Source organism: Leiobunum rupestre, chromosome 4 (genome assembly GCF_980474605.1).
Source record: "Leiobunum rupestre chromosome 4, qqLeiRupe1.1.hap1, whole genome shotgun sequence".
In the NCBI taxonomy this organism is placed as follows: Eukaryota; Metazoa; Arthropoda; class Arachnida; order Opiliones; family Sclerosomatidae; genus Leiobunum; species Leiobunum rupestre.
This window is the reverse complement of record NC_143387.1, coordinates 26174780-26193465: the sequence shown is the minus strand read 5'-3', so window position 1 is coordinate 26193465 and position 18686 is coordinate 26174780. Positions and strand designations below refer to the sequence as shown.

Here is an 18686-nt window from a genome sequence, read left to right as displayed (position 1 = left end):
CGGGCAAATAAATTTATTATTTCTACAAAAATACTGGATGGTTTATTTTGGGGTCGAGCATTTTTTAAAGCCCTGAAATATGCCCTTGGGTTCGACAGTAAACCAGGCTAACGTTTAATAATAAGTTATTTCCGAAAGGGTGTTTTCAAACGTAAAAATACCAATTTGGCATCGCTTTCTTCGAGTGCGCGCGGCCTCTGGGTAATAGCAGCCACCGTTTTCCCCCCAGACAACATGCCCGGAGGCCGTTGTTCGTTTTGAAAGAAAATAGTAACCCGGAAACCGAGTTTTATCCTTTTATGAAATTTATAAATTGCTACTAATTCAAACTTCCCATTCACCAAATCCTCGCGGGAAAACGATACGGGGATATTAAAATTAATATACATCGTACGTTGTTTTTGTGTGGAAATATTACCAAACCTATTTAAAATGCTAAAGAGAATGCAATGGCTTTACAGAGGGAAATAATTTATTACAAATATATTTATCAATTAATGAAATTTCCTATGTATCTACACTAAACCTATTTGATAATTTCATTTCAATAATATATTTTATAATATAATATATTAAATAAAATTCTAAGAAAATATTTTATAATATAATATATTAAATAAAATTCTAAGAAAATATTTTATAATATAATATATTAAATAAAATTCTAAGAAAATATTTTATAATATAATATATTAAATAAAATTCTAAGAAAATATTTTATAATATAATATATTAAATAAAATTCAAAGAAAATATTTTATAATATAATATATTAAATAAAATTCTAAGAAAATATTTTATAATATAATATATTAAATAAAATTCTAAGAAAATATTTATCCATCGAAGAATTCGCAAAAATAATATAAAATGTAAATTGAGCATTTGGATTTTATTTATGATTATTTTAAAAATTATTCCTCGCGTTGGCGACTGGCTCACCACGATAGATAATATTCAAAATATAATTAAAGCGAGAATGGCAAACTGAATAACGAAAGGAATTTGAAATACCCGACGTTGTTTTCGAGAAAAAGTTCCGATTTTGATGCAAAATATTATTTTGACCCTCAGAATATCTATTTTGCTGGCGCATTCTAGATTATATTAATGGTTTATTTCCATGACTAAATTTCAAATTAAATTTATTTAAATAATAGTTAAATCGATAAATTTCAATAATATTTTATTCCATTAAGTACGGATGGTTTTAATTTAGTTGAAGCGGCTGAAATAAGGAAATTACTAGCTTGCTGGATAAACATTATTTCCAAAATATAACGCGTAGATTTCAAGCATTATTTAAATTTAAACTTTTATTTCTTTCCATCCCTTTCCGTGATTTGTTTACGTAACTGTACAAATATTTTAACGCCGTAATTTATTCTTTTATAAGTTGCATAAAGTCAACAAGGCCCAACTTATGGAAACTTTGAGCTCTCTTTATTCCCCCTATTTGTATAGCTCGAGTTACAGCGCACACGCGGGTGACAAAAGACCGCGATTAACGGTGATATGGAACGTTTTTTTTAGGTAAAGCCGAGCTGAGGGTCGACCATAAATTTTCATAAAATTAATCGCGATATTGCACCCGAAAGAGAATAGTCAACTTTATCTTGATGGCCATCAATTTACTAAGAAAGATAAATCTTCGTGTGTTAAGAAAACGGGGTCTATGGAGAATTACCGAAAAGCGAAGAAATACACGTTTGCGAAATAAAATAACAATTTACACAAGCACAATTTTAATTCAAGCCAAAACTTTCTGAAGGTTGTATAACAGGGTTCGTACACGACCTGGAATACCTGGATAAGTCAGGGAATTTAAAAATGTTTCCAAAAGGTCAGGGAAAAGTCAGGGAATTTGAAAATGTTTCCGAAAGGTCAGGGAAAAGTCAGGGAATTTGAAAATGTTTCCAAAAGGTCAGGGAAAAGTCACGGAATTTGAAAATGTTTCCAAAAGGTCAGGGAAAAGTCAGGGAATTTGAAAATGTTTCCAAAAGGTCAGGGAAAAGTCACGGAATTTGAAAAGGTTTCCAAAAGGTCAGGGAAAAGTCAGGGAATTTGAAAATGTTTCCAAAAGGTCAGGGAAAAGTCACGGAATTTGAAAATGTTTCCAAAAGGTCAGGGAAAAGTCACGGAATTTGAAAAGGTTTCCAAAAGGTCAGGGAAAAGTCAGGGAATTTGAAAATGTTTCCAAAAGGTCAGGGAAAAGTCAGGGAATTTGAAAATGTTTCCAAAAGGTCAGGGAAAAGTCACGGAATTTGAAAAGGTTTCCAAAAGGTCAGGGAAAAGTCAGGGAATTTAAAAATGTTTCCAAAAGGTCAGGGAAAAGTCAGGGAATTTGAAAATGTTTCCAAAAGGTCAGGAATTTGGAAATGATTTCAAAATGTCAGGGAAAAATCAAGGAATTTTCAAATGACCCAACAAAAAATAAGGCAAATAAATTTTTAAATGACCCAACAAAAAATAAGGCAAATAAATTTTTAAATGACCCAACAAAAAATAAGACAAATAAATTTTTGAAATAAAATATTTTTCAAGATTTTTACCTGAAACCATTCATTTATTCTACAAAAATGATCAGGGAAAGTTTGGCAATTTGGTCAGGGAAAACCTAGAAATGTCAGGAAATTTATCAGGGCAAATATTTGGGGATTTCAGCCTCAAAAAGGCCTACGTAACCTTTCTCCAAATGAAAATATTAATCATAAATGAATCGACTTAAATTCAGAAACTGGATACAAACGGAAAAGATTTTGGAAGGCGGAAAAATCAAAAACCAATTGAAAACATCCGCGCCACTATTCTACTTCGTATTGAATTTCTTTCTCGGGGTCCGAAGCAAAGAGCCGCCCTATTAAATCATAGACTAAAATAGATGTCGAGGGACTCACTACTTCAAGTTTGACTCATTCAAACGGAAGAAATTTCTTTAAGAAGCTGAAGTACCGTAGCTGCGCTTCCTTAAAATACTGACCGTGAGTCCCTCTAAAGACGTTTTGATCCACGACCGTATTCACCATTTTCACCATAAAATTTCAAATTAAGTCATTTAAATAAATGACAGTTGTTTCCTTATAATTTGTGTTTCATTTTTACTTCAGATGGCATAGAGTAATGGCCACAGGACATCACGGGACTTCAGCCACCCTTTATAATATACGTCAAAATACCCCCCAAATGGCGGCCATGACCAATGCTATTACTTTATTAAGAGAGCGATTTGAGCGGGTTCTAGGAGCGGTAGTTCGGCTTGACAGAAATTTAAAATATTTTTCTTTAAACTATTTAAACTTCTTGGACGAAAAGAAAATTACCGTACGCTTCCCGGAATTTCGGACGTTTTATTAAATCAATAGGTTGAATAATAATTAAGGTACTAAATACAGGGGTTCTAAAGTTAAAATGAAAGTAAATTAATATAAAATTTAATAAATAAAAATATAATTGTATATAAAACTTTATAATTAGCATATTTTCTCGTAACCAAAAAACCATTTACATAAATTCCTGTAAAATTCCATTAGCGCAATTTAATTCGCAACATTTAAATAAGGCATGATTTACCGGTTTTTACACACAATCCTAAGGATTTGTGAGTATTAGTTTCAAATCGGAGCACTAGAAGTTGGGCATTTGGCCAATTTTCTATTTTCGGTGGTTTCGCTTTATGTGGTAGATATTTCATTTAAAATTAAGTCCGATAACGTTAAAAATATTATTGGATAGGTTAGGATTCAGCGGACCTACAACTTCGGTTATATCAGTAAATATTAAATTTAAGTTAGTTTTCAGGGTACTTTACGGGACCCCAATTTTCGTGTGTTTATATTTTCGCCTAAAAATCTACATAACGTTCCTTAATTTAAGTCCGACTTTCATGAAAGTTATATTTTTGAATAGCTGTGGTTTCCATATAACCTAGAGTTGCAAATACGTTCCTTAATTTTAATTCTAAGTAAGGTTTTTTGGGCAGCGTATACGGACCCCCGCAATTTCCAACATTGTAAATCCGCGTGTTCATAGAGGTCTACGCTCGGGTCTACGGGCCCATTTCCCTCTAGCGTTTTTCAAGGCCGTTCAGAGTGCGCCGCGCTTTCAACGTATGACCAGAAGTAACAATTAAGTTTGACACTGATCAACCTAGTCTTCGGCGTATGACCAGAAGTAATTAGTCTGACACTCAACGTAACAAATAAGAGTGATCAGAAGTAACAAATAAGTATGAAACTGATCGAACTAGTCTTTGTCGTATAACCAGAAAAAATCAGTGTGACACTCAACGGCTGACTAGTAGTAACAAATAAGTGTGATCAGAAGTAAAAAATAAGAGTGACACTGAACGAAGGAATCTTCGATGCTTTCAAAGTATGACTAGACGTAACAAATAAGTGTAAATACAATTATGTGTGACCCGTGGACATATATTGGTTGTGATACCGGCGTTGCAGGTTGCTGTGAATAGCTTAAACAAACTTAACACATTAGAAGGATTGTGTGTATTCTGACCGTCGTACGTCTTGTTTCATATCCAATACATTATGGAATAAATTAATACGTTTTTAATCGGCTTATCTTTGATACGAGTGTTAGCCTTTAAAGAGAATATAACATCTAGTTTTTACACCTTCCCCAAAGGGTTCCAATATTGTCCGCTTCCTTCTATGACACTTTACATTTTTGGCGCTGCTTAGTGGTTTGCCGCGAAGGTAATCACTAATATTATTTGAAGGTTTTGCGTACAGAACGCGTTGCAAGTTATATTAAAAAATTGCTATACATATTTTAAGTTGTAATAGTATAGTTTGCAGTTTTTTCGTCAATTCATGTTGGCAGTTTTGTCAACGCATCCTGAAGTTCAAGCTAAAACCTCTACAGGGCTTCGTTTAACCCTTCTAATAATGGCTGCGAGGGACAATATACGTATTTTAACATTAATAAATCAACCTTGCCAAATGTCGCACTCACGTAAGAGCGCTCGAGGAAACATGATAAACTCGATAGAAACAAAACGTCCGGGAAATTCCGCTCTGTTAAAAAAATAAAAAATAATTCGACAAAATATCCCCTCAAGGACGCGCTTAATTAATTATTCATATTTATTTTTTCCGTTTCAAGTTCGACGACGACGACACGGACGCAGACTTACGATAGACGCGTAGACTCGACGTTACCACGTGCCCTTGACTTAATTAATAGGAACGTATTTGATAGTTCAGTAACACGCGGCGAACCCGCATGCCTTTGAGACAGATGGGTCTTCTAGCAACGGGACTATTCGCGAAAGTAAGGAAGTGAAACGAACGACAGTGCCATATTAACCGATCGACCCTGGCAAACTCGCGAACGTTTCAAGCTTACGTTAATTACGTATACACGTGATGTAAATTCGTTTTTTTTTCGTTAACCTATTTACCGGTTTCGAAATTTTAATTATAAGCCTTGTCAACCTAATGATTTAGTTTCAAAGCGAAGGTCTCGGTTGATGTCGTAACGCGGACCTTTTCAATTATTAAGTTAATTTTAATTATATCGTGTATTGCTAATGACTCGTTCGCGTCCGAATTACTATATTTATGATTGATAAACGAATTAAAAAGGAGCCTCCGACCACCAACGTTTGAAATTTTAGTAGAACTATTACCGCCTTGCGAAAAATAAAATGCTAACGTAAGTTTATAACACATTTCTTTCGAGATCCAACTAGGCCATTAAAACTGAAAGATTCCAATGAGAGCGAATTTCCACTTGTATTACTTGCCTAACCGTGTCAACTATAAAAATTATTAGAATCTCATTTGTTTCTTATTTTTTCCGCGTATTACGTTAGTAGTATAGAGGAATTGATACTTAACTCTTAAAGATATTATATACTTTTGAAAGTAAAAATAGAAAAACAAATACGGGCAAATAGAAGCCTACCGGAAAAACTGTTTATCATATTTGACACGAGTAATTTCCAGAAATCGGTTCAAACTAATTTTAGTGACTATGGACGTGAATACATTTTTAAAAACGTTCTCAAATTTAGCCGAAATGAATATTAGAATATACTACTTAAACTCTGAAAAAACGTTGTTATTAGAATGTTGAAAGCTTTTACCGGAATTCAAAAGTATAGGATGTAAAGGTATGAACCATCCAGATATACGCCCAGACTTATTTAAAGAGAAGGTCGAAAAATACACCCATATTTTTATTTTCTTTGTAACTCGACAAAGGCTGGCGATGGCCAAAAACGTCAATATACTGAAAAACCAAAAAAAAACCACTCTTCAATTCTTCCTCCAAAATTTTGCATTATATTTTTATCTGATTTTCTCTGGCGAGAATCCAAAATTTTTCTCTCTTAAGCCCTCCGCGACTTCGGCCGTTTCCCTCTCAGACGCATCTTCCAGGACATTTATATTGATCCAAGCTCGCTCCTTCGCAGACTCCGGCGCAACGGAAAATGATAGTTCGAGGCCACGGAAAGTCCTCAACTCGTAGTCCGCCCAAAGGCAAGGGGCAAAGGCTTAAGTACCCTTTCCTTCCCGAGGCGTACGTTGCTGGGCGAGATTGGAAAGACGTACGCCTTTCTCGTCTGTTGGCACGGAGGATGGAGCTTGCGTGTTGAACTGGGGGCCTCCAGCTGCTGACTGAAATAGTGGAGTCGAAGATAATTTTGCAACGGTGGCTCGGGCTAAGCCAAGGTGGCCCTTCTACTAAAAAGTATTTCCGATAGTAAGTAATATTGCTTAAGCGTCCTAGTTCGGATGAAACTCTTCAAACGCGATTAACTTTTCCGTTTTAAACCTTCGAAAGTTAATTGGAAAGAAAGAAAAAGCTAGAAAATAAAAGATTACGGGGATTGTGAGAAATGGCTTCTTAATCTTCTGTCTCACTCTCGCACGCGAATGGATCTTTTCACGCGATTGTTCGCGAAGTATTTTAGCCAAGGTTACTCGTTATTTAAAAGCTATTCAACTTTTAATTTATTTGTTATAGGAATAGATTAATATTAATTTTACAAACGGTTCACGTTTCGGTTTTGTAGATGATTGGTAATATTTGTCACTCGTCGAGATCATTTTGTAGTCGTGGTAGAAATAAATTATTCGCGATAAAAGAGACGATTTAAACTGTTTCCCGTTGAAGGGGTTTTGGAATAAATGTTTACGTAAAGCAGCGTTCAGACTATGTGAAAATATTACGTTAGCATCGGTCGTGTCGATTCGGTTATGTTGGTCGTGTCGGTTCGTTCATTTCACTGTTCAGAAAGGAACCAACCTTGCACGGAGATTAACATAAAAGGTGTTTGTTCATCCAATCAGAGCTCAGTAATAACGGCGGAAAAATTAAAATAATGTTTTATCCACCTCTGATTGGTTATGGTATTTCGATGGTTCTAAAGGTCGCCACTACCTAGAGTCAGCGCTGTTGAGGCAAAAGGCTAATTGTCTGCTATGAACTTTTTGAGCTGTAATCCGAGACGCCATCTAGGCAGTTCTCAACGAAATAAAAAATGTAAACGACACGCGCGAAAATTTAAAGTCTCTGTTGAGAAGTCTGAACGGTGTAAGAAATCGAAAGAACCGACACGATCGACGCAAACGTAATATTTTCACATAGTCTGAACGCTGCTTTATCCCCGTTTTAAAAGTATCATACAGTCGAGGGATCGGATATTCAGGAAATATCTCGTACGCTCATCTAATATTCCCCAGAAAAAAATATGAAAAGCCCCAAAATATCCGGAAATGATTTTGTATTTTTTTAAACAATCACAAAATCCTTAACAAAATTCACAAATACAAAAATCCAAGACAAAAATGAGCCAATCCCAAAATTCCACATACAAATTCACAAATAAACCAAAAAATACAAATCCAGGAAAAATTTCCACAAAACCCAAGAAAAAAATCAAATGTTTGAAAAATCTATAAATTTGTGGATATTGGAAAAAATCGACAAATCAAGGAAATATTTTCACAAATCCCAAAATCCAAGAAAAAAATCAGTTATACACCAAATATTCACAACGCCTGTTTGCGATTAGATTCGATTTCGAAAAGTGTCCGAGTACCACACGGTGTCTTCAATTGTATAATAACCATAAGGTGTCTTCAATTGTATAATAACCATAAGGTGTCTTCAATTGTATAATAACCATAAGGTGTCTTCAATTGTATAATAACCATAAGGTGTCTTCAATTGTATAATAACCATAAGGTGTCTTCAATTGTATAATAACCATAAGGTGTGTCTAATTGTACAATTATCATAAAGTGTCTCTAATAGTACAATTACCATAAGGTGTGTCTAATTGTACAATTATCATAAAGTGTCTCTTATAGTACAATTACCATAAGGTGTCCTTAAATAGTACAATTACCATAAGATGTGCCTAAAACAGTATAAGTACCATAAGCTGTCCTTAAAACAGTATAAGTACCATAGGGTGTCCTTAAAACAGTATAAGTGCCATAAGGTGTCCTTAAAACAGTATAAGTGCCATAAGGTGTCCTTAAAACAGTATAAATAGTACAAATACAATTAGGTATTTTAAACGAAACAATAATAAGTATAATAACCGGAGAAACGCTACACCCCTTAATTTTAAATTTAATGCGTGAATGAAAATTGTCTTTATATAATTCCCAAAACAAACCATTTTCAAGTTAGAGCTCCGGAAATCATCGGTGAGCATACGGGCACTTTCCCATATCGTGAATTTCCCATTCATTTTCTCTCATAGCGTAAGACGCGTCGAGATCAATGCCATCGCGTGCATTTGGAAGATTCAAGCTACGATGGCGTCATTCCTTTCCCTGGCGACAAATCATACATCCTCGTAAGGGACGATTAACGCCTATACTTTGCCGGAATAAACGGCGTGTCATTTAACTGGTCACTCTTTCATCGTTGCAATGGTTCTAAGCCGCATTTTACAACATTGTCTTATTGTGACGTCGTAAATAGAGAGTTTAAGGACACTCGAAATACTCCTAAGAATACGTCTAGGGATTTACTTTGTCTAACTAGCTCACCGTGTAATTATCTCGACAAAAGAGGGATACAGCCCTCTTAGCCATAATTTGAATATATGGTTATGAGAATCTGAATACATTGACAATGACCACTCCGCGTATACAATTTGATCGAGATATAACATTTTTGGAATTAGTTTCCTTATAGATCTGTAAACCAATGACCAAAATATCGGAACAGCGCCACGTACAATAACGCCTATTGACTAAATTTGAATTTTTAGTATCAGTATTTTTGGTATCAGTTCTACAAAACACCCCATCATTTAGGTATGTAGCAAAAATTCGAAGACAACTTTATGGACCTAATGAGAAACCGTTCAGATTTAATTTTTTGAGCATGCAGGAGGGGATTGGGAGTAACGCTAAGAACCATCTCAACACAGTAATTTTCCTAAATATAAATAAATACATTCCCGCTTATAAGGTAAAACCTTAAATTTATAGTGGTAAAAAAAAGTTTGGCTATTTGCCCAACTTCAAATTTTAAAATGATCCCAAATCAAGGCAAAGGATATAGACCCCAGGAATCGAAAGAAAAACCGTTAATATCTCGGCTTCGGGTTGACGGGAGAGAACCGGAAATAAGCCCGTCAACCTAGGTTTGCCTTTGGAGGCTAGAGACAAGCAAATTATACTAGATGGAGCTGCAGTTTCCATTCCTGGGGTCTAAATTTTTTGATCAAGGGAACCCACTGCAAGAAGTTTTAGGTGCTATCATTTTCACTTAAAAATGGCTCCAAAATCCCTCTGAACAGTCTGAATGAAACTGCGAAACCGAATGTCGTTGTTAGCCAAAACTGCCGCGACCTACCACCGAAATAAAAGTTCGACGCGTATTTCACCTTCTTAACCTCTCTATTATTGCCGGACGAATATATTTAATTTTCAATAACCCTATAATTTGAAGAATCGCCGATTTAATTTCCATTTTCTGAGATTATCAATGAATGTTGAAATAAACGATTTACATTTAAATACAATGCGTACACAAAGAAATGAAGCAGTCACCGTTCATTTCCTAATTCCATCAGGATGATAGAAAAAAATGATTTTAAACAAAATACGAAATGAGCTCGAAAGGTCGTTCAGCGAACGGGACAAGAATTATTCGGTACCAGCGATTTTTTCTTCCAGAGAACGGGGGATTTTTTATCAAATGGATAAGCGTCTTTAACGGCTGAATGATCGCGACCACCTATTATCTCTCTGCGCAAAGTTAATTCTCAAATACCAATTTTCCCGGAAGCGCGATCGGCCTCCGCGTCTGCCCCGGTTGAAAAGTTTGGTGATAGTTTAAAATCTTATCTCGAAGACGTCCCTAGAAACAAAGGAAATTATTTAATAAAAAATATACTTGTTATTGCGGTTATCATACAATGGCCTAATTCGAACTTGTTTCTGTTAATTGGATAAATCTGCTGAGATTTTTGGTCTCTGAATTTGTAAAATAAAATTACTATCATTTATCCTTGACGTTTTCGAACGGAAGTAGTTTTTGTTTATTGGCTGTTTACTCCAATATTTGTTTACCCGCTACATGTATACAAACAAAACTAAAAGGCCTAAACACCACTATCTCGTCATGCACGCTTATTTTATGGAAATGGTCAAAGCTAAGGAGTGATACTATTTTATTAAGTTCGAAGTGTTGGTCATTTTCGCCATTTTGTTTTGTAATATCAGACGAATATTATATATTTTAAAATTCATATATGCATTGATTTTTCAAAATACGTTTCAAAAGAAAAAATTCTAAAATTACTTTCTACATCGTTAGGCGGAGTAATACACGCGGTATGTTTTGATCCGTGATGTGGCTTACACTGACGTGGTTAATGGAAAAATCCCTCCTATTGAAAACTGCTTGTATACGTGCTTCATTAGCCTAGATGGATACTTCTGTCGTAAAATATATATCAAATACGTCTGGTAATATTAAAATGAAAACTTCAGAAAAAAGAATCCAAATATATATCAAATACTTCTGTTAAAGGGGAACGGTCAAGTTTTAACCAGTTAGATAGCCCTATCATGGACTAAATAATGTATACACAGGGACGGTTCGCAACGGAATTTTGTCGGCTAACGACTGCTAAATGTGCCCTCTAGCTTCTCTTCCCGGAACTAAAGGGAAAGTGAGTCAAGGGGGGAGGGGAATCAGGGGGAATAAACGTATGGTGGGAAATGGGAATGCAAAAATAGCAGTAGTCGCTTTTGAAAATACTATATGGCCGATTTCGAAATTAAGGTTTTATTAATGTAGGTATATTTAAATTTATTGTATTTACAATAATGAACTTTTCATCTCATAACTACGAAACGTTGTTCAATATATCACCACAGAAGAAAAAAAGCAAAAACTTGGATTTAAGCGATGGCGAAATTGGTTAGTTAATTTTAGTGACAAGGCTTAGTGTGATGCACAAAACTTTTCGAACTTTAAAATCATTGCTAAATGCTAATGGTTTCATTTATTTTCAAGATGATGACGACTTTCGAAATTTAAATTGGAATGAACTTGTAGAACAAGCAGAGGTTACAGATAGTGACATTGAAAGGGAAGTAGTTCAAGGAAAAGTTCTTTCTGGAATTAAGAATCGTTCTGCTGTGCATATATTTGATGATATATCAAATGGTAATGTTAATTTGAATATTTAAAATCTTTAATTTAATAAAACTATGTATAGATTCAAATATCAATTATGATTTAAATGAAGAAAAAGCATCAGTAATTTCAAAATCAGACCTAATCAATGTCCTAAATGATGATGCATCGACTTCTCAGTAAGATATTGCTCCTTCACTTTTATTATAGTTTTTCAGTTGTTTATTTTAATTACTTTATATTTCAGAAAGAAAAAGACTGTGAGAAAGAAGAAAGAGCCTTTAAAAAATCAGTTAATATCTGGTAAGGTTTTCCCTGGAATTGGAGACCTTTTATTTACGCGTGATACTAATGTTTGTAATATTTTTAGTTGTATCATATGACAACATTTTCGATACTGCATGGACTGAAGCCATTACATCATTGGACGATTTAAAGAAATTAGTTAGTGACGATAACCAAGCCAAATTCATGTCTTGGCTCACTTTTATTCCCAAAGAATCTAAAATATATACACAGTTGAAAAGCTATTATGAAGATATATTCACCAAAACGAGAGAGGATAACATTTATGAAAAGCATAAAACTTTATTCTTGTCTAGTTTGATCCCACTTATTCAAACAGATACCGAAACCGAGGTAGTTTTACTAATTTGTATTATCCAATTATTTGAAGTAATTTTTCAACTGTTTTTGCAGCTTGAATTAAGCGACTCTGAAAAAGAAAAAGGCATAAAACATTTTCTTTGGCCTTTGTATAACAGTTTAATGTTAAATGCGAAAAGGATCTTGAAAGAAGAAGCAGATGTGATAAAAGGTGATCAAGAAAATAGTGATATATTATATTACGTTAGTGGTGCAATATTAAACAAACTACTCAAACCTTCAAAATCACCAGAAAGTCATAAAATTGGAAGGGTTATGAGAGAAATGAATGTTGAAAATGTGGATAAAACACTGAGGGACTGGATTGATCGACAAAACAGAAATGGGCTCAAATACCCAACAAGGGAAGCATTTGAATTGTTCACCCAAATATTCACTCACATAGTTAAATATTACAACAACACCTATGTAGCCCAAAAAAAAAATAGGACTCTTAATTCGATAAAAGAAGATGGAAATTTAAAAATGCAATGGAATGAAATTTGCCAACAAGCTGAAGTGAGTGAAGAGAAGGGCGAATCAATTTTCCAAACAATTGTTTCAACATCTATTAACACTGCTGGCAATGGGCACACAAAAAAAATTAGGATCAACATAAAGTGTCAAGCAAGAAATAAAAGAATGCAAACAAAGAGTATTTCAAAGGAAAACACACGTGCTAAAGCTGAAACAGCAGTTAAAAATGAAATAAGTACAAAATTAAACATAAAACTGTGATAAATTTATAAATGCAATAGTCCAAAAAATTAAGGTATTTTTTATAATGCAAAAGTTAAAGGTTCACTATTTTCAATAAACATGTTTTTACCTTTATTGGTTTCTGTGTTTGAACCAATAGATTTCACAATAACATTTCCTTCCTTGAGTGTTTGTAGCCTTAGACCATTACGTGAGTACTGATAAACTGTTGGTTTGGAGCCAGCTTTACAAGCTTGCCTATGCTTGCTGAATAGCTGCTCTACTGGGTCTTGATTTAGCCTTGCAGTGAGGACAAAAGTTGCTCCCTTTTCAAGTAGAAAAGGGATTATTTCCAGCATCGCATGTGCTGTAATGATTAAAAATTTGTTACACGTTGTCAAGGTATTTATCTTAAAGAGCCTACTAGTTTGTCGTAACCCAGAAAGTGTTTCTCTGCTGAGCAGCATTCGTTTCTTTTGATCAGGCTTTACATCCAAGTGGTTTACATAGTCTTCCCACTCGTCAAGGTATCCAAGGAAATCTTCAGTTAGCCACTGTAAATATAATAATTTTTATTACATTCACAACATTTTTGTTCTATAATATGAGTATTTACTTTAAGTCTTCGATCATTTTTAGTTGTATAAGGATTTAGGTCTGGGTTTCTCGAATGATAACCTTCATACAAATGACCCACGTTCATTAGGTCAAACCATTTGTTGAAGGTACCAACAAATCTAGTCAATTCCTTATGGTCCTCCCCATGCTCGGCCTTAAGTGCATTTTCTACTGACTTACTCAGTACCTGAGTGGCTAGTTTAACTTTCATGCGGTTTTCCAAGTATAAATGGTCCGATGTAAGTTTATGTAGTTTTCTTAGATTTCCAGGTTGATCCATATCTTTTTTAAACAAATTTTGTAGAATGTTCCAAGTTAATTTTTCTCCATTTATTTGCATTATTCGTGAGCCACCAATCTCTTTGCTTCTTTCAAGGCAGTTACGTACAGTTTTTATTAAATGGGGCACATCGCATATGAAATAAATATCTCTGGTTGCATCAAATGGGTTTTTGCATTTGAATGGATGCTCCTTGCAATTCAAGTTGAAACACTTGCGGTTAGTTGCAGCTCCATCACCTACAACACACAAAATTTGGAACCCTGAAAGTTCTAGTTTTTGTAACGCTTCCCATAATAATGAGTCTAAAGTTTCTGCAGTTAAAGAATGTGTCGCAAAGTGTGCGAAAGGGCGTTGAAAACCATTGGTTATACCTCTGATCATAAACTGGAGAATATGTGAAGCTAAAGGCTTCTCTTTATAGAGTTTGGACTGCAATTCCGATAGCTTTTGGTCAGTTTCGTTCAAATGAACATATCCAATAACATCTCCGCTTTCCACCCTGTAGACCAAATCCTCTTCAACTTTAATTTCATCCGCAACAATTACAAAGTAATCTTCGTGATCAAATTTTTTAGATGAAAGAAAATCGCTTTTCATTTTAGCGAAAACATCATTATGAAAACCTGGAGTTGCACCAAGGCTACTAGCATTTCGAGCTAGTGTACTTTTTGATGGAAGTATAAGGACTCCAGATTCATTGAGGGACTTATAAAGACTTGGACTTTTAGCGTACATGAATAAGCACCATTGTATTACAAGAGGGTGCCATCGCCGTCTGTTCTTATCCTTTTGAGTTAACATTTTTAGTTGCGTTCTTAAAAAAAGCCGAGAGAAATCATTATTTTGTTTGTCATGCTCCAAATTGACTCCTTCCTCTAATATCTTTAAAAGGTATTCATGATCTTGGTCCGATACTTCTATCTGTTTTCCCTTTTTTGTTATTTGTTTCATCATTTTGCGTTGTAGCCTTTCAAGTTTTCTTTTAACATTAATCTCAAAATTTTTACTCTTTCTAAGTTTCTGCTCTAACTCAACTTTACTTAGATTTGAAAACTTGGTAATACTAGTTTCGGTTTTCTTTTTCTTCCTACTTAGTGTAACTTGAAAACTTAAACGTTGTTTGGCGCAAAAGAAACACCTTCTCCGGAGACTGTCTTTCAATAGTAATTCACAAGTCACACTGTGAATAGCTCCAGTAACAGAATTTTTATATCCATTATTTTGTGGCCGGTTTTCAAAAATATTAGCCATAGCAATGTCTCCATTTCCACCGCATAGATTGTACCCGTTTAACAAGATCAGCACACGTTTCAAATTTTCTTTGGAGTTTATTTTAAAAGGAAGTTTGTAGACATCAATATTTTCAAGTAGTTTCCCAAAGATTTCATACTTGGTAGATAATTCTTCATCCAGTTTGACAGAAAACACAACAGTATCGGTCCCTTCCTTAAATTTATAAAATTTCAGGCCATCTTTCACCCGACTCATTGCCCACTCAAATGGCAGAGAGAAACCCGCAACCAGATCATTTAAATTGAGGGCAGGAATACTACTATCATGAAATTCAGTTGTGTCCATATTTGTGCAGTCGGATAAAAAGTCATCTAAATGAGTTTTAGTGCTAGAATTATCTCCGTCCTGTAATAGGTTTAGCTGCGGTACTTGTGGTTTTTTTAAATTCTCCTTGCCATTAACGGAGTACAACAAAGTTTCTTGTGGAACATTTTGCACCATAGCCGTTGCAGATGTAATGTTGCGTTTCAGTATTGATACATACTCCTACAAAAACAAAACCTTATTCTTTAATCTCATTCAAATTAATTTTAGTAAATATAGTACTCACAGAATGATTATGAATTGGGTCTGGAAACTGTTCCGATGGTCCCTTACCACCCACAAAATGGTTTGAACATAAGTATGTATTACTATTTACTCTGTCTAATGGGTAGTCACTTCGATTTAACCAAATTATCCATCTTTGACACTTATCAAAACTCTTCTTAGCCTTGGGAAAAGGTATAAAGAAAACGTCTTTCATATGTTCTTTATCATAATACCTAGAGTCACTTTTACAAGCAGGGTAAACACACAATTTGTTTCTCATAATTATTATTTTGCAAATCACTTTTCTTAAAAGTATATTTCAAATATTAAAAGTTCAATCCTTTTCTTAACTAGGCTATGTCTTCAAAGAAACCGTTTATTTGTTAGCAGACGAAAATTTACAGAAAAATTCAAACTACTGCCAAAAGATAGCGGCACATCCTTTTCCGTTTTATGACGTTTGACTCGGCTAGCTTGCCGGAGGAGGGGGTGGAAGAGGGAAAGACATTTAACAAAACTCTGTTGCCTTTTTTTAAAGGAGAGTACGGCTTGCGAACCGTCCCTGTGTATACATTATTTAGTCCATGGCCCTATAGGCCGTTAAAAACTAAAATTTATGGCGAAAACCGCATCGAAAAATATTAAGCGGTTAATTTTTAATAAAATAAAGAAATTTCGGGAAATTGAAAAGCGCGCGTCCACTGCGACACTGGTGAGAAATCGGTGAAACAGAAAAACAACGCAAAAGCGCGCCCTGCTGAAGACGCGAAAGATTTGTTTTGCACCCTCGGCGCGTTCCAGTTATACGAGACCTAAGCCTAAATTGCGCGATTTTAAAAATTAGGATAGTTCGCAAATCGCTCACTAAGGTGCTGCTGGCGCTGGCGATACACCTTAAGATGGCGGCGAAAATTCAAACCCCAATACTTGGCGTTATTTCGCGTTTCAACTTTTTAGGCCAAAAACTATTTTTCAAGACAAAATAAGGTACGTGTAAGTTTTTTGAACGTCTTGTTGATCTTTTGATACGCAAATAAGGCGATATTTGGAAAAGCTTGACCGTTTCCCTTTAATATTAAAAATTCAATTGAAAACTTCAGAAAAAAGAATCCCCGATAAATCAAAATAGACCATTAAAACTAATTTTTAAATTAATTTTGCAGCGCCATCTTCCGAACCGTGACAATACTGGTAACGTAATCGCGGCTATGACAATTAGATCTTACAATTCGAAGAAATATTTGTCTGGAAATATACGAAACCCACCGCGAAGCTCGCCTGTTTCTACCATTTAAATAATAAAATGTGCAAAATATTTGAAATGTCGCCAAGTTAAGGTAGATTTCGTCATGACTTTTAAAAGGCTCACTTTATTTTTTTCAACATTTAACTTCCGCCAAACATTCAACGTCACTCCTTTATTAGAGGTTAACTGTCCGACGTTAGAAACGTTGGGCTTCCGCTCGCTATGTAGACGTCTCTCCGTGATAACTTGGCAGTGTTGTCAAAACGATTTAAAGGGAAATTGGCATAACCTCCGTAATGACGATAAATTGTTGGTTTCAATTTCCCGCCAAGTCAACCGATCGCATTGAGTGTGAAATACGTAATCGCCGTGAAGTGGAGAGTTGTCTAAGACCGCATCAGGAAACGAAAAATATATTCTCGATTTGCTGGCACTGTCAGATTCGTGGAAAGCCGCGAGAGCGGTTGTTAAATAAACGTGTTTGGAAGCTTTGTTTTTTCGATTGAAAAAATCTAGTATGTGTTATGGGCGTAACTTGCCCACGTTCATTTGAAGATTAAAAAAGGAAATAATACTTTTTGGGCCAAAAACATTACGTATAAACCGGCGGAAGGCCAAGCCATTTAGAAACTCAATTACTATATATGATCAAATCTAAATTACTGCTTCGAACTAGTAAAGGGCCGTTCACAAATTACATAACTAACAAAAAAACCTGCTCCCTATTATATTATATAATATTAATTGTTGGATAACAAGTAAAGCCATTTTTTAAAAATACTTTAATCTTACAAGGACGTTCAGGCAACAAGATGCAACGCGAGGTAATTTTAACTCACTGATATAATAATCAGCTAGGCTAATACCAAAGGCACCACCTTAGGCCTAAGTCATCAAGCGACTTTTAAAGCCATTAATTCAGATGGCCGGGTTACAATGCGTAGGAGGTTGGTGGCAAGCCCTTCATGCCACGCGAGCCAACAGCTGGGATCGAACCCGGTTCCTCTGGCTGCGAGGCGAAAGTGCTAACCACTCCTCCATCTTACTTTTATTAGTAGATTTTCGGAATCGACCTATTGACCGAATTCAGAATTCATGTTGAGAATGAAAATAGCACTAAATGCTAAGCCCATGCAGAGCTAGTGATTTTTCAATTGAATTTTCACATTTCACAATCTTGATATTTCATTTCATAATTTGTCTATAATTACTCGCAAAAACGTAATAATTTTAAAATTCCTAATTTAATGTTTAACCCCCGGTATTTACAGCGTGGCCCCAGCCCTCATTTCGGGTTTGTCAATTTCCGGGAAAAAGAATTTCCGGCGCGAGACACCGGTATTTAGAAAATAAAGGCACGTTGCGCGCTGGGCGTTTAGCGCCATTACACCTCCGCAACACGCGCGCGCCATATTTGGGACAAGGTGGGCCACTTTCGCTTTCGTAACAAATAAGCGGCGGAGATTATTGCGTCCTCGTTTCGCGAAAAACGAGGAAAACGTTTTTATACCAGGAAAAAATTAATTCATTTGAGCGCGCAATGTTACGTCGAAAATTTCTCTTATTCGCGGACTATTTAGACATTCGGTACTGGGAAAGGGGTTCTCTCTCCAAGGCCGTGTCAATGTGGAAATTTACGAGGATTGCATTTCAATAACCATTAATAAGAAAGGTCAAGAGCGCCAGATACGACTAGAAATACGGTTTATATCAGAAGTTGTTCGTGGAGAA

At 35.2% G+C, this 18686-nt stretch overlaps 2 protein-coding genes across 5 annotated transcripts in view; both read left to right on the top strand.

Moving 5' to 3' along the window:
• gol (ring finger protein goliath) overlaps nucleotides 1-18686 on the top strand; it is a 45510-nt gene that overhangs the window by 1706 nt on the left and 25118 nt on the right. The gene's annotated exons all lie outside the window — the stretch shown is intronic.
• Nucleotides 11096-16106, top strand: LOC149947296 (uncharacterized). Of its 3 annotated transcripts, none has more exons than XM_090172336.1 (9): nucleotides 11096-11421; nucleotides 11518-11670; nucleotides 11723-11819; nucleotides 11888-11943; nucleotides 12011-12279; nucleotides 12340-12457; nucleotides 12539-15800; nucleotides 15890-15965; nucleotides 16064-16106. In XM_090172336.1, the coding sequence occupies exons 1-7, from the start codon at nucleotides 11328-11330 to the stop codon at nucleotides 13021-13023; spliced, it is 1272 nt and encodes a 423-aa protein (XP_090028462.1). In that variant the 5' UTR covers nucleotides 11096-11327; the 3' UTR covers nucleotides 13024-15800; nucleotides 15890-15965; nucleotides 16064-16106. The 3 variants fall into 3 exon arrangements, with proteins under 3 accessions (XP_090028462.1, XP_090028461.1, XP_090028460.1); XM_090172335.1 differs by having other exon boundaries at nucleotides 12340-15632; nucleotides 15713-15800; XM_090172334.1 differs by having other exon boundaries at nucleotides 12340-15800.

Excerpts from the sequence above, each read along its gene's own strand:
- LOC149947296 (XM_090172335.1), top strand. The coding sequence starts at position 11,328 with ATGAACTTTTCATCTCATAACTACGAAACGTTGTTCAATATATCACCA. Across the intron at positions 11,422-11,517 it reads TTTAAGCGATGGCGAAATTG|ATGATGACGACTTTCGAAAT; the intron begins GTTAGTTAATTT and ends TTTATTTTCAAG. Across the intron at positions 11,820-11,887 it reads GATGATGCATCGACTTCTCA|AAAGAAAAAGACTGTGAGAA; the intron begins GTAAGATATTGC and ends TTTATATTTCAG.